This window comes from Mustela nivalis, assembly GCF_964662115.1.
Source record: "Mustela nivalis genome assembly, chromosome: 6".
NCBI lineage: Eukaryota > Metazoa > Chordata > Mammalia > Carnivora > Mustelidae > Mustela > Mustela nivalis.
Window position 1 is genome coordinate 149975502 of NC_139025.1, and position 23522 is coordinate 149999023.

Genomic DNA, 23522 nt, shown 5'->3' on the forward strand with positions numbered 1-23522 from the left:
TTTCCGGTTCCATGCAAACTTTAGGATTGTTTGTTCAAGCACTTTGAAAAATGCTGGTGGAATTTTGATTGGGAGGTCATTGAAAGTATAGATTGCTTGGGGCAGCATAGACATTTTAACAATGTTTATTCTTCTGATCCATGAGCATGGAATGTTTTTCCATCTTTCTGTGTCATCTTCAATTTCTTTCATGAGTGTTCTGTAGTTCCTAGAGCACAGATCCTTTACCTCCTTTGTTTGGTTTATTCTAAGGTATTTTACAGTTTTTAGTGCTGTTGTAAGTAGAATCGATTCTCTAATTTCTCTTTCTTCAGTTACATAGTTAGCATTTAAGAAAGCAACTGATTTCTGTGCATCGATTTTGTATCCTGCCACATTACTGAATCACTGTGTGAGTTCTAATAGTTCGGGGGTGGAGTCTTTTAGGTTTTCCACATAAAGTATCCTGTCATATGCAAAGAAGTTTGACTTCTTCTTTGCCAATTTTAATACCTTTAATTTCTTTTTGTTGTCTGATTGCTGTTGCTAGGACTTCTAGTACTATGTTGAACAATAGTGGTGAGAGTGGGCATCCTTGTCATGTTCCTGATCTCAAGGGAAAGGCTCTCAGCTTTTTCCCATTGAGAATGATATCTGCTGTGGGTTTTTCATGAAATTGGGGATTTTATGAAATTGGGGAATGTTCCCTCTAGCCCTATAATCTGAAGAGTTTTAATCAGGAAAGGATGCTGTATTTTGTCAGATGTTTCTTCTGCATCAATTGAAAGGACCATGTGGTTATTGTTTCTTCTCTTATTTATGTGTTCAATCACATTGATTGATTTGCAAATGTTGAACTGCCCATGCATCCCAGGGATAAATCCCACCCGGTTGTGGTGGATAATCCTTTTAAGGTACTCTTGGTTCCTATTAGCTATGAACTTGTTGAGAATCTTGGCGTCCATATTCATCAGGGATATTGGTCTGAAATTCTCTTTTTTGGTGGGGTCTTTGCCTGGTTTGGGGTTCAGGTAATGCTGGCCTCATAGAGTCTGGAAGTTTTCCTACTGTTTCTATTTTTTGAAATCCCTTGAGGAGAATAGGTATTGTTTCTTCTTTGAATGTTTGGTAGAATTCCCCAGGGAATCCATCAGGCCCTGAGCTCTTGTGTTTGTTTTTTTCTTTTTTTTTTTTTTAAAGATTTTATTTATTTATTTGACAGAGAGAAATCACAAGTAGTCGGAGAGGCAGGCAGAGAGAGAGAGAGGGAAGCAGGCTCCCCGCTGAGCAGAGAGCCCGATGCGGGACTCGATCCCAGGACCCTGAGATCATGACCTGAGCTGAAGGCAGCGGCTTAACCCACTGAGCCACCCAGGCGCCCCAGCTCTTGTGTGTTTTTTTGGGAGGTTTTTTTTTTGTTTTTTTTTTTTTTTAAAGATTTTATTTATTTATTTGACAGAGAGAAATCACAAGTAGATAGAGAGGCAGGCAGAGAGAGAGAGAGAGAGGGAAGCAGGCTCCCTGCTGAGCAGAGAGCCCGATGCGGGACTCGATCCCAGGACCCTGAGATCATGACCTGAGCCAAAGGCAGCGGCTTAACCCACTGAGCCACCCAGGCGCCCATTTTGGGAGGTTTTTGATCATTGCTTCAATCTTCTTACCGGTTATTGGTCTATTCACATTCTCAGTTTCTTCCTGTTTCAGTCTTGGAACTTTTTAGGTTTCCAGGAATACGCCCATTTCTTCCAGGTTGTTTAATTTATTGTCATATAGCTGTTGATAATAATTGCTAATAATTGTATTTATTTCCTTGGTGTTAGTCATGATCTCTCCCATTTCATTCATAATTTTATTAATTTGGGTCCTTTGTCCTTTCTTTTGAATAAGTCTGGCCACTGGTTTATCGATTTTATTAATTCTTTCAGAGAACCAGCTTCATTAATGTGTTCTACTGTATTTCTGGTTTCTAATTCATTAGTCTCTGCTCTAATCTTAAGTATTTCCCTTCTCGTTCATGGGTTAAATTTAATTTGTTGTTGGTTCTCCAAATCTTTAAGGTGTAAGGATTGTTAGTGTATTCAGGACTTTTGTATTTTTTTGAGAGGCTTGGATGGCTATGTATTTCCCCCTTAGGACCACTTGTCATATCCCATAGGTTTTGGATTGATGTGTCTTTGTTCTCATTGGTTTCCATGAATTGTTTATTTTCTTCTTTGATTTCCTGGTTGATCAAATTCCAAGGGTTTGAATTTCGTCCAAATGTCTTCTTGTGGTTGAGTTCCAGTTTCAAAGCATTGTGGTCTGAGAATATGCAGGAAATAATCTCAATCTTTTGGTATCGGTTGAGGCCTGATTTGTGACCCAGTAGGTTGTCTATTCTGGAGAAAGTTCCATGAGCTCAAAAAGAATCTGAGTATTCTGTTGTTTCAGGGTGGACTGTCTTGTCTGTATCTGTGGAGTCCATCTGGTCCAATGTTCTTGTTTCAAAGTTCTTCTTTCTTTGTTGATTTTATTTTTAGATGATCTATTACTGAGAGTGGAGTGTTGAGGTCTACTATTAACATATTATTATCAATATGTCTCATTATTTTGGTTACCAGTTTGCTTATGTAGTTGGCTGCTCCCATGTTGGGGGCATAGGTATTTAGAATCATTAGATCTTGTTGGATGGATCCTTTAAGAATGGTATGGTGTCCTTCTGTATCTCTGACTAGTCTTTAGCTTAAAATCTGTCTTGTCTGATAGGACAATTGCTACCCCAGTTTTCTTTTGAGGTCCTTTGGCATGAAAGATGGTTCTTCATCTCTTTACTTTCAGTCTGGATGTATCTTTAGGTTCAAAATGAGTCTCTTTTGGATAGCATATGGATGGGTCCTGTCTTTTTATCCAGTCTGCAACTTTGTGCTGTTTTATGGGAGCATTTAGGTTGTTCACACTGAGAGTGATTATTGAAAGATAAGATTTTATTGTCATCATGTTGCCTGTGAAGTCCTTGTTTTTATAGATTATCTCTGTATATTTCTGTCCTATAGCTTTTACTACTACATGCTAGGGCGTTGGTTCAGTCTCCTTGATCTTGGGAGAGGTCCTCTCTGCCTCTATAACATAAGTGCCTGCTTCTTTCTTTCTTTCTTTTTTTAAATTTTTATTTATTTGTCAGAGAGAGACTGTGCGCAGAGGCAGGCAGAGTGGCAGGCAGAGGGAGAAGCAGGCTCCCTGCTGAGCAAGGAGCCCAATGTGGGACTTGATCCCAGGACCCTGGGATCATGACCAGAGCCGAAGGCAGCTGCTTAACTGACTGAGCCACCCAGGTGTCCCTCTTTTTTTTCTTTTTTTTTAAGATTTTATTTATTTATTTGACAGAGACAGTGAGAGAGGGAACATAAGTAGCAGGAGAGGGTGAGGGAGAAGCAGGCTCCCCACTGAGCAGGGAGCCCAAAGCATGACTCAATCCCAGGACCATGGGATCATGCCCTGAGTTTAACAACTGAGCCACCCAGGCGCCCATGAATGCTTGTTCCATTCCCCAGATTAGGGTAGCTCTCGGCTACAATTTGCTCAAATGTATCTTCTAGTCTTCTCTCTCTCCACCCCCTCAGGGATCCCAATAATTCTGATGTTGGAAGGTTTCATGGCATCATTTATTTCTCTAAATCTGTTTTCATGGATTTTAAGCTGTTTGTTCCAGGCCTCCTCCTGCTCCTCCTTTTCTATCAGTTTGTCTTCCGATTGCTAATTCATTCTTCTGCCTCATTTACCCTGTTAGAGTATCTAGATTAAGTTGTATCTCGTTGATAGCATCTTTAAGTTCTGCCCGATCTGCTCTCATTTCTGTCCTTAGCGAATCTGTGCTGCCATTAATAGTTTTCTCCAGCCTATTGTCTTCATAACTGCTACCCCGAAGTCTTTCTGATATCTTGCTTGGATCCATATCCATTAGATCTGCAGGAGAGGCCATTGACTCTTGGTCTTTTTTTGTTGGGAGTTCCTCCTCCTAGTCATTCTGTTGAGTTTCGGCTGTACATCCGAAAACGCAGGCAAGGTGCACCCTGAGAAGGTTCAGAGCAATTGGAATTCACCACCAAAAAAAAAAAAAAAAAACACAGCCAGAATGAGACCCAAGACTAAGATTTATAAAGTACAAAAACAAAAAGACCACAAATAGCAAAACTCCCAAAAAACGCAGAATAAAAGGTAAGACTGACAGGAAGGTGGCTATAATCCCTCAGTGTGGGCAAAGAAGGTTATTTCTGTTCTTCTTGGGTGTATTTTGTTGTCTTTGTTAGAGAACTCTACTTCCTAAAGATACAGGGAAATTAAAACTGGTATATATATATAAAGATAGTATTGAATAGAGAAAAAGGAGTACATTGAAGCTTACATCTATATATGTAAAAAAAAAAGGAAAAAAAGAAAAAAAAAGAAATGATGAAAAAGTTCCAAGTTAGGGGCGCCTGGGTGGCTCAGTCATTAAGCATTTGCTTTCGGCTCAGGTCATGATCCCGGGTCCTGGGATGGAGCCCCACACCTGGCTCCCTGCTCTACAGGAAGCTGGTTTTTCCATCTCCCTCTTCCCCTGCTTGTATTCCTTCCCTCGCTGTCTCTTTCTCTCTCTGTGTCAAATAAATAAAAACTTAAAAAAATAAAGTTCAAGTTAAAAAGTTACTGTAGAGTATATTAAACATCTAGTTGAAATGATAAGTAGGTTAAAAAAATTAGAAACAGAATTAAAAAAAGAGAAAAGTTATATCTAAGAAATATACAGGCCATGAGACAACAGCAGGAGCTTAATATACTGTTTTCCCCTGGTGTTGGGGTTTTATAGTTTTATGGGGACCCTGGGGTAGTTGTCCTCTTGTTCTTTCGGCTTGTCTTCTGGGGGTGGGGCCTGCCCTGTTGTTTTTAAGTGAATCCTGCTTGGGCGGAGTTGCCCTGCCCTCCCCCATCAAGGGGCTGGGCTCCGTGGAAACAGGTTTTTTGGGCTTTTGTTCTCTGGAGGCTTTTGTTCTCTAGTGACTTTCACGCCTTTTCAGAGGGTCAGCAAAGTAAATTGTCTGCACCCCAACCTCTGCCTCAGAAGGCACAGTCTGCTCCTCTCTGAATTCTCCAGAACATACAGACACCCCCTCTGTAAGCACTGCCAAAACCACAGCCTCCCACAGTTGGTGCGCACCCCCAGCAATCTTCTCAGTGGTTGACCCAGGCTCCCGCTTGTTTCTGTGCCCCCATGCCACCAAAACCACAGTAATCCTGGTCCAGGTGAGCTCTGGTCCAAGCTGAGTCCCCTTGGGCGTGGGTATTGGCAGTGGAGGCAGCTGCAACAGTGGCAGTAACCAGCCCTAGGGACCACTGACTCAAGTCCTTGCCGGTCCTCTCAGGTGCAGTTGGGTGGCAGCTGTGGCTGGTCCCAGGGGTTAGGTCCATGCCTCTGGCTGCTCAGTCCCAGCATTTGTCCCTTAACCCCCTTTGTTCTGTTTGAGCACTGTTACCAGTTCCTTTCAGTCTTGCAGCCTCTGGTCTCCAAGCTATCGCTGTTCCCCAAGCACCGGGCGCTGGGGTATTACTTTCCAGTGGCTCGCTTCTGGTGGCTCCCTCCCCCTTCTGTTTATCCTCCAATATCTGCCTGTGCAATCCCAGCTCCATCCTCTGTACCTCTTGACTGATGGTCCTCTGCCCCCATAGAGATCCAGACGTGTATAATCTTAAATCTTGGGCTGATTTCTTGGGTGTTCAGAGTGGCTTGGTAGATTTCTAGCTAAATTCAGGGGACCGGTTGTAAAGGATTCGCCCATTCCTCTGTCATTTTCGGCCTTTTTTTTTTTTTAAGATTATTTATCTGAGAGAGCGAGCGAGGGAGAGCACAGCGGGAAAGTGAGGGAAAAGCAGATTCCCTGCTGAGCAGAGAGCCCAATACAGAGTTTGATCCTAGAACCTCGAGATCACAACCTGAGCCGAAGGTAGACTCTTAACCAACTGAGCCACCTGGGTCCCCCAGATGTGTGTTGTAAATACTTTCTCCTAGTCTGTGGTTTGACTTCATGTTTGTAACAATGTTGTTTGAAGAGTGAGTTTTTTTAAATTTATCAGTTATCAATTTATCAGTTACTTTTTACATTTCCTGCTTTTTGTATCATGTATTAAAGAGTCCTTGCCTAAACAGAAGATTGCTAACATTCACTAAGATTTTTCTTGTATTTTTTACTAGTTATAGCTTTTATACTTAGATCTATGATCCATTTTTGTTAAATTTTATATATGGTGTGAAGAGTCTCCCTGCCCTTTGGCTTATTCAGTTGCTCCAACACAATTCTTTTTATTAATCATTTTTATTAACGTATAATGTATTATTTGTCCCAGGGGTACAGGTCTGTGAGTCGTCAGGCTTACACACTTCACAGCACTCACCATAGCACATACCCTCCCCAATGTCCATAACACCCCACCCTCTCCCTAACCCACTCCCCCCAGCAACCCTCAGTCTGTTTTGTGAGATTAAGAGTCTCTTATGGTTTGTCTCCCTCTGGATCCCATCTTGTTTCATTTTTTCCTTCCCTACCCTCCAAACCCCCTACTCTACCTCTCTAATTCCTCATATCAGGGAGATCATGTGATAATTGTCTTTCTTTGATTGACTTATTTTGCTCAGCATAATACCCTCTAGTTCCATCCACATCATTGCAAATGGCAAGATTTCATTTCTTTTGATGGCTGCATAGTATTCCATTGTATATATACCACATCTTCTTTATCTATTCATCTGTTGATGGACATCTAGATTCTTTCCATAGTTTGGCTGTTGTGGACATTGCTGCTATAAACATTCAGGCGCACATGCCCGTTCGGATCACTATGTTTCCAAACAATTTTTTAAAAAGATTATCTTGGCATTACCATGGACTCTTGGCATCTTTGCTGAAATCAACCACATATATGTGGGTCTGTTTTAGGAATCTTCTGTTCCAGTGATCTGTTTTTGTCTTGAGTAATATACCTTTGTATTAAGTCCTAAGTAGTGTAAATCTCTCAATTTTGTTTTACAAAATATTTTTGGCTAATCTAGGTGCTCTGCAGTTCCAAATAAGTCGTAGAATTGGCTTGTCAGTTTTCATAAAAGACCTGCTCACGTTTTGATGGAAATTGCCTTGAATCTACAATCAGTTTGGGAGACAATGGCATCTTAACAGTATTGAATCTTCTAACCCATCCATGTAGTGGATCTCTACATTTATGTAGATCTTTAATTTCTTCTAGCAGTGTTTGTAGACCTCAGTATGGTTCTTGCATATCTTTTGTCAGCTTTATCCTTAAGTATTTGATTTTTTTGATGCTATTGTACACGATGTTTTTTAAAATGTCAATTTCTAATTGTTAATCAGTAGCTTGTAGAAATGGTTGCTTTATTCTACTGATCGTATGTCCTGTAATTGCTAGACCCGCTTTATTAGTTAAAACTGCTTTTTGGCAGTTCTTTAGGATTTTCTACATAGAAACCACGTCACTTGCAAATCAAAACTTTCCTAATATCCATAATTTTTTTCTGCATCAGTTTGGGTTAGAGACTTGGCAGTTTTACTGATCTTTCAAAAGAACGAACGAACTTCTGGTTTGAATGCTCTCCATTGTTTTCTGTTTGCAATTTCATTGATTTCTGTTTATTTCTTCTTCTTTTTTAAAATTTCATTTATTTGGGGGGGGTGGAGGGGCAAACACAAGCAGGGGAAAGAGCAGAGGAGGGGGGAAAAGTCTCAAGTAGACTCTGTGCTGAGCTCAGAGCCTGACACGGGGCTTGATGCCATAACCCTGAGATTGTGACCTGAGCCAAAACCAAGAGCTGGATGCTTAACAGACTGAGTCACCCAGATATCCCTCTGCTAATTTCTTACCTTTTGCTTGCTTTAGGTTTATTTTGCTCTTGTAAGTGGTTGAAAAAAATTAAAAGAAGAATATTTCCTATCATGTGAAAAATTTAGATTTCAGAGTTTATAAAGTATAGTTTTATTGGAATATAGCCAGGCTTCATCATTGATGTGTCTTCTATCTTGCTTTTACATTACATCAACAGAGTTGTGTAGCTGTTGTTTATACCATATGGCCCATAACCTAAAATAGCTACTATCTGGCCGTTTCTGGTCTGTTTACCTGGATATTTACATTGCTTTTTCTTCTTTCCTGATGTTACAAGTTTCCTTTCATTTGTGTGAAGGCTTTTAACTAAGATTTGTTTAATAAAAACAGGTCTGTTAAGTTATCTAAGTCTTCTGGGTGAACATTGGTAGTTTATGTCTTTCAGGGAATTTAACCATTTCATCTGATTTATTAAATTTATTGCCATAAAGTTGTTGAGAATATTCCTTTTAATGACTCTAGGTTCTTTATCAATGTGCCTTTTCTTATTCCTGAGAACCATTATGTGCATCTTCTTACCACTGATGCAAAAGATTTATCAATTTTATAAATCTTAAACAGCTTTTGGTTTCACTGAATTTTTCTGTTTCTGTTTTTAGTTTAGTTTATTTCTGCTCTTTTTTGTTTCTTTTCTGCTGCTTCTTTTGGGTTTAATCTATGCTTTTTTTGTTGTTGTTAGATAAGCTTAGGTCATTAATTTGAGACTTTTTTCCCCTAATACAAACATAAAACTGTAAATTTCCATCAAAAATTCCACCTGGGTGGCTCAGTGGGTTAAGCCTCTGCCTTCGGCCTCATGATCTCAGGGTCCTGGGATCGAGCCCTGCATTGGGCTCCCTGCTGCTCGGGGAGCCAGCTTCTCCCTCTCCCACTCCTGCTTGTGCTACCTCTCTCACTGTGTCTCTGTCAAATAAATAAATAAAATCTTTTTAAAAATAAATTAAAAATTTATTGAGACTTGTTTCATTCTCAGAATATGGCCTATTTTGAAAAATGTTCTTTGTGCTTTTGAAAAGAATAGGTGCAGTTTTCCATAACTCAAATCAGATGATTCAAGTCTTCTGTATCCTTACAGATTTTCCATCTACTTCCTGTTAATTATTAAGAGAGGAATGTTGAGATCTCTGACTTTGTAATTGTAGATGTGTCTGCTTTTTTCAGTTTTATCAGTTCTAGCTTTATGTATCTTAACTTTGTTAATAGGGACATATACTCATTTAGGATTGTTATGTCCCCTTGGTTAATTGACCTATTAATCATTATGAAATGATCTTTTTTGTTCCTAGAAATATTATTTGTTCTGAAGTCTACGTTGAATATTACTATAACTTCTCCAGTTCTCTTTCTTCCTTTCTTTTTTAAGATTTATTTGAGAGAGAGAGCATTGAGTGGGAGGGGCAGAGGGACAGGGAGAGAGAATCTTAAGCAGACTCTGTGCTGAGTACAGAGCCCATGCAGAGCTCCATCTCCTGACCCTGAGATGACGTCCTGAGCCGAAATCAAAATTGGGTGCTTAACCCACTGTACCACCCCGGTGCCTCTCTCCAATTTTCTTTTGGTCTGTGTTAGCATGGTATATTTTTTTCATCTTTTTAGTTTTAACTTATTTATATCTTTATAGTTAACCTGGGTTTCTTGTAGACAACATACAATTGTGTCTTTTTTAATGTCTTCCGATCATCTTGGACTTTAAATTGGGACATACCATTTGCATTTAATGTGATTTTTAAAATGTGATTATTATCTGGCTCTTTGTTTCCTATTTTGTCCATCTGTACTTGGATCCCTATTTTCTCCTTTCTGTGTTCTTTTGGGTTGAATTTTTTTCAATTCCATGTTTTTCTTTTGATTACTTCTACCTGTGTTTTGTTTTCTTTTAGGTTGCTTTAGGGTTTATGGCACATCTATAACTTAACTACAGTTCACCTTTAAGTAGTGGTATACCTCAGCAGGATACATCCATTTCCTCTCCTGTGATTTGATTCTCGTATATTTCACTTCTCTGTTTATTGAGTTATATCTGAATTGTTATGTTTGCTTTAAACAGTCAGTTGTCTTTCAAGAATTTTTTAAAAGGTCTTTTATTTTTACCCATGCATTTACCATTTCTGGTGCTTTCCTCTTGGTGTAGATCCAGACATCTTTCTTTGTTTCTTTCTTTTAAGATTTTATTTATTTATTAGCACGAGCAGGGTGAGGGGCAGAGGAAAGGCAGACTCCCTGCTGAGCAGGGAGCCCGATGTGGGCCATGATCCCGGCACTCTGAGATCATTATCCAAGCTGAAGACCAATGCTTACCTGATAGCCACCCAAGCAGGTGCCCCTAGCTCCAGATTTCTATCCAGTATCATTTTCTGTCTTAACTGCCTTTAACTTTTGATGTGCCATTGTTGGGTTCTTCTGTATGTCACAGAAAGTCTTCATTTAATGTTAGTTTTTTGAAAGATATTTTTGCTGGGTATAGAATTGACAGGGTTTTTTTTTTTCTTTTAGTGTTCTAAAGATGTTCCTTTCCTATTCTTTTGGTTTTCATCATTTCTAATATGAAGTCAGTTTTCATTCATATCCTTTTCCCTCTCTATATAAGTTTTTCTTTTCAGATTTTCTCTATATCAGTGGTTTTAAGGAATTTAATTATGATATGCTTTAGTATAGCTTTCTCCATGTTTCTGGTGGTTGGAATTTGTGAAGCTTCTTGGATATGCAGGTTTATGGTTTTCACTGGGTTTTGAACATTTTGAGATTATTTTGTCAAAAACTTTTTTCCGGGGCATCTGGGTGGCTCAGTGGTTAAGTGTCTGCCTTTGGCTCGGGTCATGATCCCAGGGTTCTGGGATCGAGCCCCGCATTAGGCTCCCTGCTCCACAGGAGGCCTCCTTCTCCCTCGCCCACTCCCCCTGCTGGTGTTCCCTCTCTCACTGTATCTCTCTTTGCCAAATAAATAATAAAAATCTTTAAAAAAACAAAACAAAAAACTTTTCTCTTTTGTCTCCCTCCCATCAGCACACTCATCTCCCACCCCTACCCCCAACCCCACAACATTGTGTATGTAGTAGGGTGCCTTATGTTGTTACATAGCTCACAGATTTTCATTTTTAGTCCTTTTTACTCTGTTTCATTTTAGATAATTTGTATTGGTAGAGCTTCTAGTTCCCGAATCTTCTGTTCTGCGGTGATCTTTTCCTCCGCTCTTGCCCTCATCCAGTAAATTTTTCATATTTAGACATTTGTATCTTTCTGAGTATAGAATCTTATCTATTAGAAGGTGTCTGCAATTTCTTGTCCTTTGTGACCTCTGAGAAACCTTCCTGCTCCTTGCTGGTGAGTCTTTCCTTGGCTTTTGTAGCTTCCTCACAGTCATACACCTACCAGAGCACAGTTGACGTATAAAGGGAGCTTCTTGCACTTGTCCAGAGCCTTCTTCCCATGTATCTCTTTCCTTTCTAGTACTCTGCCCTGTGAATTCTTACCACTTTAGCTTTCCCAAATGCCCCCCTCCAACTCTTTAAATTGGAAAACCACTGGACTCAGAATTTCCCCTCTGTGCTGCTGCCTTGAGACTTGCCAGGCAGTAAGATGGTGCAGTCATAAGGCTCACCCTGTGCATTTCCTTTCTCTCAAGGATCATGGGCCTGTACTACTTGCTGTCTGGGATCTGAAAAATATTGGTCAGTATCATTTGACTATTGCCGTCCCGCAGCGATAATAACGACTCTCCGTCCCCGTTGGGTTTCAAAAAAGCGGGCTCCTTTATTTCATATCGGCATCGCTTATATAGGGAAGCTAAGCCAATCAGCATAGACAGTGATATGCATCCACCAATCTTAAGCTTGTTACCAAGTACCCACAGCATAGCAATAGTTCAACAGCCAATAGATAGTACTTCCTGTTTACGATCAGTCACTCTAGACACACCTTCTGGCATATCGCCAGGCACGATTTGCAAAGCTCTGCGGTTGCCGGATCTCCGGGCCCCTGGAGCATCCGCCCTCGACATTTGACCTTTTGTATTATTGTTGTTTAAAGTGGGAGTATAGATCTGCTGGGTTGCTCAGTCAGTTAAGCATCTGCCTTCAGCTCAGGTCACAATCCCAGGGTCCTGGGATCAAGTACCACATCAGGCTCCCTGTTCAGCAAGAAGCCTGCTTCTCCCTCTGCCTGCTGCTTTCCACTGCTTGTGCTTACTTGCCCTCTCTGTCTCTCTGACAAATAAAAGTTTAAAAATAAAAGAAGTGGGAGGAAAATCTGGTCACCAATATTCCATGATGGTGGGAAGCAGAAGTCTGTTCCTCTTTTTATACATTCTCTTCCTTATAGACGTTATGCCTACTTTCATGGCTTCAGTTATTTTTGTGGGCTTTGGTAGACATGGCTTCCAAATCTTTATATCAATATTGTCTTCTTTCCTGAGTTCAGTGCCTCCATTCCTGTTGGATATTTCTATTTAGGTTTTCCTTTTATTTCAAATGCAATAGTTTTCTTCAAACAAATTCCCCTCTCGATTATCAGTATTTCTATTACTTGAAACCTGGTTCTCCAAGTTCCAGAAGCTGGAATTCCTTTTTATCTTCTCCAACATATTTGATACCTAAGTTCTCTTTTTTCCCCTCTTACTCTTCATTTTTTCTTCATTTTTGTACCTTTTCTCCCCACCCTTCCCGTTACCTAGTTTGCAATCATAGTCTTGCACTTAGACCGTCATCACAGCTTCCAGCTGATGGACCTGCTTTCTCTTCTCTCTGCAGCAACTCAGCCTGCATACGCCACCAGATAAGTTCCTAAAATATTTCTCAGAAGTCACCAGTGCCACCTTTAATAAACAATCAGCTCTTTATCCTGGCCCTTAAAGTCCCTGACAGTTTGATCCGTCCTGCCTTTTCAACATTCACTTCACTTACTTATTTTTCTGTATCCTTCACCCTGGCTCCACAGATTTTCCACCACTTTCTGAATTTGTCCTGTACTTTTACGTGTTTACCTCCTGCTTTTCCCTTTATATCTAGCAGGCCTTTCTGGTTCTTGGTGGATCTCAATGTCAGCCTTCTTTTAGAATCCAGCTTAAATTCTTCTCTTCATTTTCCTAAAGCACACCAACCCGTCATAGTCTCCTCTTCCTTTGAGCTCCTCTTTAGGCTTTGACATTTGCTAGGAAATAAACTGTGTTTGGGGTTAGTAGATGTTCGGTGTTGATCTGTTATCTACCTCTTAGTTCTTTCAAAAGTTATTTTTCTTGACTCCTAACCTAAATTAAAATTCTTGAAGGAAGAGACACCATGTTTTATGGTTAAGACTATACTGTGATTACACGTAGTAAAAGTTCATAAATATTTGTTTATTTACTTTAGCTTGGAAATAGGAAGTCGTATGCTACTTGTCTTGTTAGCATATTGGATTTCTTCCCTTCTTTTAGATTAATTTTTGTAGTCTTAATATTATCACAGAAGAAAGTTTGAAGTATTCTGGTTACACTGACCAGAGAAAAAGATACAGGATTAGTAGAAATTTATTTTGCAGTAATACTTGATTTGGGAAAAGAAACAAAAAACTTTTTTTTTCAAGATTTTATTTAGAAACAAAAAGCTTTTTACCATTTCTTTTCCCATATTTATTTTCCCTTTACTTGTAATATCTTTATTATTTGAGACAACTCACTATAGATTCTCTTTTTCAGATCTGCTTTCCAGTATCATCGTGTACGCTCCCTTAGTTCTTCAGAGTTGTTCTTCTAAAATCACAGAAACTTTTGATTATTTTTCCTTTCTGCCCCTTCAAACTGTACAAGGGCTACTGAAGGCAGTACAGGTAAGTCTTCTGACTCCTAAGGAACTCGACAAGACTGAGGTTGAACTACCTAACAAAAGTCTTACGTGATTCTTCATAAGTCTAGAAATTCTGTATCCCCGATTCTAAAGCATAAAGTTTTGTATTAAAAAGGCAGGAGCACTGAGCTAGACTCTATTTCCAAGTTTACCCCTTCTTCTTGTCATAGTTCTCTCTCTTTTACTCAGTTTCAAGTTAGTGAAGTGATTGAAAAGCCCTCAGAAAATTGAGGACAATAGATTTAAAGACATTCATAATTGGTTTAAATTTAGTATTTCAGTGTATTCTATTGTCCTTACTAAGTGTAATAAATATCAAATCATGTATTTAAAAATAGAACTAAATTTCCTTATATAAGCCACAGTGTAACAGTATTGGGTAGAAATGAACTAAGGCTAATAAACTTGGGTTTTGTTTTGTTTTGTTTACCCACTTGTTCTTTGTCCTCCAGCCCCTTCTCAAAATCAGTATGTCAGTGAGAGACTCCTTGATACTTGTCCTTCGGAAAGCCATGTTTGCCAGGTATGGAGCCTCCCATGCAAGTAAAAGCCTTCTGATGTTACACACCATCCTCTCTGCTAGCTCCTCATATGGCCCATTCACGGTGGTCATGTAGATGTCTGACCCAACAGAACACCTTTCGTCAAGCAAGGCCTGTGCTGAGTACAGGCTTCCTTCTCTCATTCAGTTTTCAGAGTAACCATACAAAGTCAGAATTATTAGTTTCCACTATGCAGATCAGGAAACTATCTTAGAGAAGATAAGTGACTTTCCAAAAGTCAAACAGAGGTTGATGGGGCTAGAACTTAAAGTTTGATCTCAGGTACTCTACTAACACCGTTAGAATAATCTTCAGGACAAGGTTTAGTGCCAACTGGCAATAGTTCTGAAAAGGAAGATATCAGGGGCGCCTGGGTGGCTCAGTTGTTAAGTGTCTGCCTTCGGCTTAGGTCATGATTCCGGGGTCCTGGGATCCAGCCCTGTATCGGCTCCTTGCTCAGTGGAGAGCCTGCTTCTGCCTCTCCCACTACCCCTGCTTGTGCTCCCTCTCTGTCAGATAAATAAAATGATTTAAAAGAGAGAGAGAGAGAAACACCTTAAAATATTCAGGAAACTCACTCTAGTGAACATTGATCAGAATTGTGATCTAATGACTGTAGACCTCATAAACTGTTGAGCAGTGTGAGGTTTTTTTGGTTTAGCCAATGCCTCCTGGATCTCTCTTCCTTAAATTCTTAGTGAATAAGCTAGAGATGATGATATTGCCTCCTAAAAAGTGTTGTGAAACCAGTAATGGGTAGAAATATTTGGTACTTTAAATATGAGATGTTCAGGGGGCACCTGGGTGGCTCAGTGGGTTAAAGCCTCTTCCTTCGGCTCGGGTCATGATCCCAGGGTCCTGGGATCGAGCCCCACATCGGGCTCTCTGCTCAGCGGGGAGCCTGCTTCTTCCTCTCTCTCTGCCTGCCTCTCTGTCTACTTGTGATCTCTGTCTGCCAAATAAATAAATAAAATCTTTTTTAAAAATAAATAAATAGGGCGCCTGGGTGGCTCAGTGGGTTAAGCCGCTTCCTTCGGCTCGGGTCATGATCTCAGGGTCCTGGGATCGAGTCCCGCATAGGGCTCTCTGCTCAGCGGGGAGCCTGCTTCCTCCTCTCTCTCTCTCTCTCTCTGCCTGCCTCTCTGCCCACTTGTGATCTCTCTCTGTCAAATGAATAAATAAAATTTAAATAAATAAATAAATAAATATGAGATGTTCAGTATCACATTGGCTATTTTATAATGCATTTGTGGATACCTGGGGAACAACTAGTAATTATCTGTTTTCTAGAACTGACAGTTTTTTGTTATTCTTTACCCAGAGGCGTGTCTGTCAGAACAAAATTGCTTTGTCGTAGCACCTCCATGAATTAGTCAGATGAGAGTCAGACAAGTCAGGGAGACGAGTGTTTTGTTTTTCTGGACGGAGGGTTTACAAGGCACAAGCACTATACTCCTCTGTGAAGAAAGAGAGGAGTCCTTTAGACACAGAAAATCAACAATTCCCTTTGGTATTTCCTACTTATATTTCAGTCATTGGCCCATTGGATAGCTTCTCAGTACTCCTGTTCTCGGCGTTCCCCACGTAGAAGAAAGTATAGATAGTGTCATGGGTTGAGTAGATCGGGAGAGTGCAAATCAGCCGAATTCCTCTACCACTAACTGCCAGGAACAGCTGATGCTTATGTTGAGTATATAAATTCATTTTATTTTGCTCCGTGCTTCATAACTTATTCCTTCTTGTACAGAACTAACTGGATTTGTCTGACCCCGAAGCCTATTCCTGTGAATTTAGTGCTGTTTGTTAACTACCTCTCTGTCTATTCCTGAGCTAGCCAGCTTGATGCCCGAAAATCTGCGGTTGCTGGCTTTTTGCTGCTCCTGAAGAATTTTAAGGTCCTTGGTAGCTTGTCTTCCTCTCAGTGCAGTCAGTCCATCAGCGTCAGCCAGGTAAGCCCTGTGCACATGGCACCGTGACGTGCGTCGGGGGCAGGGGCTGGGGGTGTGCAGGCTGTGCTTTCCTCTGCTGTTTGGGTTGTACAAATGATCTGGAACCTGAGCGTCTGCATCTAAGTGCTGTTATTATCCCTCTTTTTAGTAGTTTGTGTACTTTGCACCTGAACTGTTAGTAAGCCTGGTAATCTGAGGAAATAAAACTTTTCACAATTTTTTTGGTAATCCAGATTTCGGAGCAATAAAATTGTTTTTATACCTTAAATTTGTACTATATGACTTTTGAATAACAAGTTAATGTGACAGTTTTATCAGGAATCCTTTATTCTAGTGTAGCTATACAAGACTTTTGTTTATAACATTGGCACAGATTAAATACTAGGAGCACAGGGTATCAGTGTATTGTTATCAGCATCCCCATCTTAAGGATGAGAAGACTAAGGCCCAGGAAGGTTAAATAACTTGCACAGGGATATAGAAGTAGCGACGGGGAGAGTGGGGATTCGACTGCTCAGAATGCACTACCTCAGACAGGCCTGGAGTAAGGATTAGGAGTCTCCAGCTACAGCCACTGGATTTATTATGTAAATCAAACAAGGGCTGTTATTCTTTGTCTTGTCCATTTCCTTTTTTTTTTTTTTTTTTTTAAGATTTTTTTTTTTAAGATTTTTTTTATTTATTTGATAGAGAGAACAATCACAAGTAGGCAGAGAGGCAGGCAGAGAGATCCGGGAAGCAGGCTTCCCGTTGAGTAGAGAGCCCGATGTGGGGCTCGATCCCAGGACCCTGAGATCATGACCTGAGCCAAAGGCAGAGGCTTAACCCACTGAGCCACCCAGGCGCCTGTTGTCCATTTCTAAACTAAAAATTATCCACCTCTAAACCTCTTGGGATTTTGTGGAAGCAAAAAGATCTAGATTCTGCCAACTATTAAAGAAATTTTAAGGTAGCATTTTAGGCCTTTTAAGTAAAACTAAGTGTATTACGACTCTTGGATTCTCGTGGCGTGAAATCATCTGTGTGCCTTCCTAATAAGCAGCTGACTTTGTCAAGGAAGACCTTAAGGGACGGACAAGAGTTAATGGTAAAATGTTTGAAAATTCTTATTCTAAACCAGAGTAAGAGTGGCACTTACCATAGTCTTGTGATAATTGTAAGGCTGGCCTCAGTCCGGGGTTTTGGCATGCGAGGAAAGCTAAGTCTAAGTTTCTGACCAAGAATAGTGGGTCATTTTACCTGCTTTAAGAAAATTAATTTGGTGAACTGTCCTCTCCTCCTTTCAGGTCCATGTGGATGTCCACAGCCGTTACAATTCTGTTGCCAATGAAGCCTTTTGCCTTGAGATCATGGATAGTTTGAGGAGATGCTTAGGTCAGCAGGCTGATGTTCGACTTATGCTTTACGAGGTAAATCAGAATGGAAAGAACGTAGCAAACCTGAACTAATAATCCTTTTTATTTTTGTAAAATTTTTTCTGATATAAAAGTGTAGTTCACTCTTGTTTGATGCAATTAGGATTGGTAGTTTGTAATGGCTAGCCAAAATTCCAAACACCCAGAAGAAAATCAAGATACTGAGCATAAACCACATTGTACAGTTTACGCACAATAAACCTGTCATTTAGGAAAGACTTTGTGTCCGTGTAGAAGACTCTTTATTCCCAGATTCCCAGCTGCCCACCAAGGGCCAGCCTTGCAAGCAGGCTTTACTAAGGATAAGTCTCAGACCTACTATTTTGACTTTTCTGCAGTCATCCATGTGCAAAAAAGAATCCCTGCCCTTATCTAGCTCCAAATTTTAAAAATTAACTTGATAAGGATTGTAGACTGATCTGTTAGGATATTGGTATTCATTTATCATTAAAGATGATACATCATCAGTTTGTAAAAACTTTTTATATATTGATATTAACACTCATGGTCAACTTTGTTGCAAGTGTAGGCCAGATTGCCATTTTCTTGGTGGTGGTGGTGATGACGATGATGATGATACTTTTAGTACAAAAATACTAATTTTTTTTTTTTTAAAGATTTTATTTATTTATTTGACAGAGATTACAAGTAGGCAGAGAGGCAGGCAGAGAGAGAGAGGAGAAAGCAGGCTCCCTGCCGAGCAGAGAACCCGATGCGGGACTCGATCCCAGGACCCTGAGATCATGACCTGAGCCGAAGGCAGTGGCTTAACCCACTGAGCCACCCAGGCGCCCAAAAAAATACTAATTTTTGGTTGTTTAAATCTATTGATCTTTTCCTTTAAGATATGTTATTTTTATGTGTGAAGAGTCCATAGCTTTCCAGTGAATATTCACTAATATTTCTTCTAGTTTTTTCCTATTTTGTTTATCTGCTTAGTCCATCTGAAATCGGTCTTCCTATAATATATAAGGAGTTATCTTTTCTCCAGGCTAATCACTTGTCCAGACAGTATTGCCTTCTTTATGCGTACTAAGTCTGTTTCTACCTGTATACTATTTCTTGATTACATCGACAGATTTTTGTGCCAAGACCACAAGTGTCTTTTATCATTATACATTAGTAGAAAACTTAGGGATAATTTTCTTCTGTGTCTTTTCTTTAAGATAATTTTTAGGGGATCAACTCTCATTTGCTTTTTCTCAAAGATGAACTGTACAATCTTTTCCTGGTTCCAAAAAGAAAGTTTCTCCCAGGGTTTTAATTTAAATTGGTTTTTTTGGGCGGGGAGTGGGTACAGAGGGAGGGAGAGAAAGAGGGAGAGAGGATCTTAAGCAGACTCTATACCCAGTGCAGAGCCTGACATGGCACTCGATCTCACAACCCTGAGATCATGACCTGAGCCAAAGTCTGGAGTCTAGTGCTTAACTGAGTGAGTCACCCAGGTGCCCCTTAATTTAAGTAGTTTTAAACTATGACTGGGAAATTCTGGACGGGAAGAAATACCACAGTCATTTGCATTAGGCTGCTTAGGGCCAGGAGACACTTTCAAAGCACTGGAAACTTAAGTGGACGTAATGTCCTAGATGGGAAGACTTAAAGAAGGATGGAGAAAAGAATGAAGCTTGGGAGATTCTTCCCCATAAAGGAGCAGAGTACTCCAAAGCCAGCAGTGACCTACTGTTTAAAAATTGCAACAGTTATGGTCAGTATATTAATCCACTTCTCAATGATCAGAGATCTCTTTTCAGGCAAATACTCTAAACTTCCTGAATCATTTCGCCTTCAAATATGGTCTCCATGTTTTTCAAAGAATTGAGAATAAGGTAGAGGAAGAGTATTGTTTTAAATTTGTGACTGTTCATATCACTAGTGTATCTGTTAAAGAGCTTACTGTTGGTCTCCTCTCAGGGGTTCTATGATGTCCTTCGAAGGAACTCTCAGCTGGCTAATTCAATCATGCAGACTCTACTTTCACAGGTAATGCATATTTTTTGTTTTCTGGATATACAGAATAGATAATAAGGCATGGAGAGATGATGGACATTTTCCAGACTTTTCAAAGTAGAATTCCCAAAGAGTTCGCTGGTTAGTACATTGTGAACATGCCTGGGTATGTAATGCTGTCATGATGTTTTATTTTAAATACCACTTATCTCTCCGCCCTGTTGCCATCATCTTAACAGTTATCCTCCCACTTAATGGTGTGCACCCTGAGTCAGAAGGACGCTTTAAAGAACCATGTGTATAAGGGCTACCAGCAGCTGTGTCTGTTCGTTTTACTTCTAAAAAGAAAAGAGAGATCTGAAGCAAATGTAGTAAAATATGGACATGTTAAATCTGGTCTACAGATCCATGGGTGTCTTTAGGTTATTTTCTGTACTTTTCAGTTTTAAAAAGATTTTTAGATTTAGAAATATTTCATAGGATGATCACAATGAGAAGAATTCAGCTGGAGAATATTTGGCATAAATAAGACCTCTTATCCTGAATATTTACTTGTTAAGCATTATTTAAGTCTTTTTTGCAGTTGCTTTATTGAGAACCCATTTAAAGTGTACAACTCATTGGTTTTTACCGTATTCATAGAATTGTCCAACCATCACCACAATAAATTCTGGAACATTTCATCACCCCAGAAGCCTCACAGCCTTTAACTAACACTCCCTAATTTTCTCATCTTTCTCCCACCCACCTAGCCCTAAGCAACCACTAATCTGCTTTCTGTCTTTACAGAATTGCATATTGTAGACATTTCTTGTAAATGGAATCATACAATACATGGTCTTTCGTGACTCATGTCTTTCACTTAATGTTTTCACGTTTTATCCATATTATAGCATCTATCAGTACTTCATTCCCTTTTATGGCTAAATGATATTTTATTGTATGGTATTTGAGTCTTTTTATATATTGAGAGTTTGTTGGCTCGTAACCCTCACAGAGCTCCCCGGGTATAATCTGAAACTGGCCTTTATGTTCAGAGGGCAGGGAGAGATTAGCAAGAGAGGCAGGCCGCTCTGGGTTGGTAGGTAGCAGTTTTAAGAAACAGCAAGAATTTAACACGTGAGGCTTTTCTTGGACAGCAGCAAGACCAGTGTGTCTATGTGCACAGTCATCTGCCACATCGTAAAAGGCTAAATAGAGGCCCTAACTGGGCTTAGTCACATGGACTATAGATGTTCTCAGCACCACATCACCGTCTCAAGGCCGTGTCCTTGGAGTGGCCGCTGGGAGCAGGAAAGGCAAGCAGAACCCGCATTCCGAGGACGGGGGAGGGGAGGGAGGTAAGGACCGCTGATCCCCCACGTCCAGCTCATAGGTAAACTGGTGGTCACATCTTCTTGGTAACTTCCCTAACAGAGTTCCGGATGCTTTATGTACTGATAATAACAACAATACCTACTGCATCATAGTGAGGGCTGGTTGTGTAGGAGGCACTGTAGATGGGTGATGTCATTTGATCCTACAAAACCCTATGAAATAAAAATTGTTACCTCCATTTTAGATTCTGAAGGGTTAAGTAATTTGTCCAAGATCCCATAGATAGTAAATGGCAGAACTGGGATTTGAACTCAGATCTTCTTGGCTCAAGAGCCCAGGCATGAAAAACCTCATGTAAAAAAACACCAGATTAAAGACAAGGAGAATCTTTTCAATAAATGATGTTTTGAAAATTGGATGTTCACTTTTCTGAAAATGAATTTGGGTTCTTACTTTACACTGTACAAAAATTAACCCAGTATGATCAAAGACAAAAACATTAATAGCTAAAATTTTAAACTTCCTAAAATATAAGGGAAAGGCTTTATGACATTGGATTTGTTAATGATTTCTTGGACATTGACCGAAGAACAGGTAGCAAAAGAAAAAAATAGTCTTCACTAGAATTAAAAACTTTTGTGTAGTCAGCACTGTCTACAGAGTGTAAAGGCAGTCCACAGGATGAGAGAAAATATTTACAAATCCTATCTGATAAGAGATTAATATCTAGGGTATAAAAAGAACTCCTACAACTCAACAACAACAAAAACAACCTAATTAAAAAATGTGCAAAGGCCTTGAATACACATTCATCCAAAATATATATATACCCAAATAGCCAATAAACACAGGAAAAGATGCTCAATGTCACTAATGACTAGGAAAATGCAAATCACAACCACAGTGAGACACCACTTCACACCATTAGGATGGCTACTATCAAAGTGAAAAATAACAGGTGGTGGGGTGTGTATACAGAAATCGGAACCCTTGTGCATTAATGGTGGTAAGGGAGAATGGTACAGCTGCTGTGGAAAAAAGTATGGCAGTTCTTGAAAAGAATTAAACAGAATTACCATTTGATCCGGCATTTCTCCTCTGGGTATATACCCAAAAGAAGTGAAAGCAAAGATCTTGCATTTTTAATCCAATATGATACCCCTCTGGATGGCAGTGTCTAGTCGATTCACATTTAATGTGATTATTGTTATGGTTGGATTTAGGTCTGATATTTTGCTATTTTATTTTTTATGGACTTTTTAACTATAGTTTAATTTTTAAATTCTTTTTAAAGATTTCTTTATTTAGCAAGAACACGCATGAGAGAAATCAAGTGGGGGGTACAGAGAGAATCTTCAAGCAGACTTTCTGTTGAGCACAGAGCCCAACGTGGGGTTGGTCATGAGATCGTGACCTGAGCCGAAACTAGGAGTCAAACGCTCAAACCCCTGAGCCACCCAGACGCCCCTCTTAATGTATTTTTAATTTTGCTCTGGAGGTTACAGTGTGCATCTTTAATTTATTACTATATATTTAGGTTAATAATGATACATTTCCAGTAAAATATAGGGACTTCGATTCATCCTCCGGCCTTTATGATATGGTCATAACACGTTACAGATGTTAACTATGTCTATGTTATATCTATGTTATGTATATGTAACTGTATCTATATTGAAATCCCAGCAAAATGGTGTTGTATTTTATTATAAATAGTTATATTATGTCTTCTATAGAAATTAAGAGAAAAAGTAGTGCAGACACATTCTGTCATACCTACCAGCTTCTTACCATTGTTGATGTTCTTCATTCTGTGTACTCAGCTTTACCATCTTCAGTACCTTCCCTTCAGCCTGAAAAACATTTTTTAGTATTTCTGCTGTTCAGGTCTGCTGGCGGGAACTTCTCTCAGTTTTCATCTATATAGAAATACATCATTTTGCCTTCATTTTTGAAGCATAGTTTCACTGGAAATAGAATTCTTAGTTGACAGTGTTTTCTTTTGGTACTTTGCGTGTATCATTCCAGTGCCTTCTGGTTTCCATTGTTTCTCAAGGAGCCAATTCCTGAGTGAACCAATTACCATGTCTTTGGTTTCTGTATTTTCTATGTCATTTTTCTCTTGCTCCTTTCAAGATTTTCCTCCTTGTCTTAGGGTCTTAAGAGTTTGTATGTTTACATGTGATTCTTTCTATATTTCTATTTGAATTCATTAAGCTTCATGGGATCTATAAATTGATTCTTTTTTTTTTTTTAAGATTTTATTTATTTATTTATTTGTCAGAGAGAGAGAGGAGCAAGAGTGAGCACAGGCAGACAGAGTGGCAGGTAGAGGCAGAGGGAGAAGCAGGCTCCCTGCCAAGCAAGGAGCCCGATGTGGGACTCGATCCCAAGACACTGGGATCATGACCTGGTCTGAAAGCAGCTGCTTAACCAACTGAGCCACCCATCGTCCCTATAAGTTGATTCTTTTCACCAAATTGAAGAAATGTTCACTCATTATCTCATCAAATATTTTTTCCGCCCCTCTCCTTTCATTCTGGGACTTCAGTTGTATATATATTGGAATGCCTGATTTTGTTCCACAGAGCTTTGAGATTTGATTCATTTTTGTTCAGTATTTTTGACCCTTCAGATGTGATATTCTCT

At 39.6% G+C, this 23522-nt stretch overlaps 1 protein-coding gene across 6 annotated transcripts in view; it reads left to right on the top strand.

Moving 5' to 3' along the window:
- Positions 1-23522, top strand: part of FANCI (FA complementation group I) — an 84697-nt gene that overhangs the window by 36986 nt on the left and 24189 nt on the right. For all 6 annotated transcript variants that reach the window (XM_082736063.1, XM_082736062.1, XM_082736064.1 and 3 more), the window contains exons 15-19: positions 13556-13686; positions 14156-14226; positions 16080-16194; positions 17481-17603; positions 19521-19589. In XM_082736063.1, the coding sequence (XP_082592189.1) occupies positions 13556-13686; positions 14156-14226; positions 16080-16194; positions 17481-17603; positions 19521-19589 (509 nt within the window). The remainder of the gene's footprint in view (positions 1-13555; positions 13687-14155; positions 14227-16079; positions 16195-17480; positions 17604-19520; positions 19590-23522) is intronic.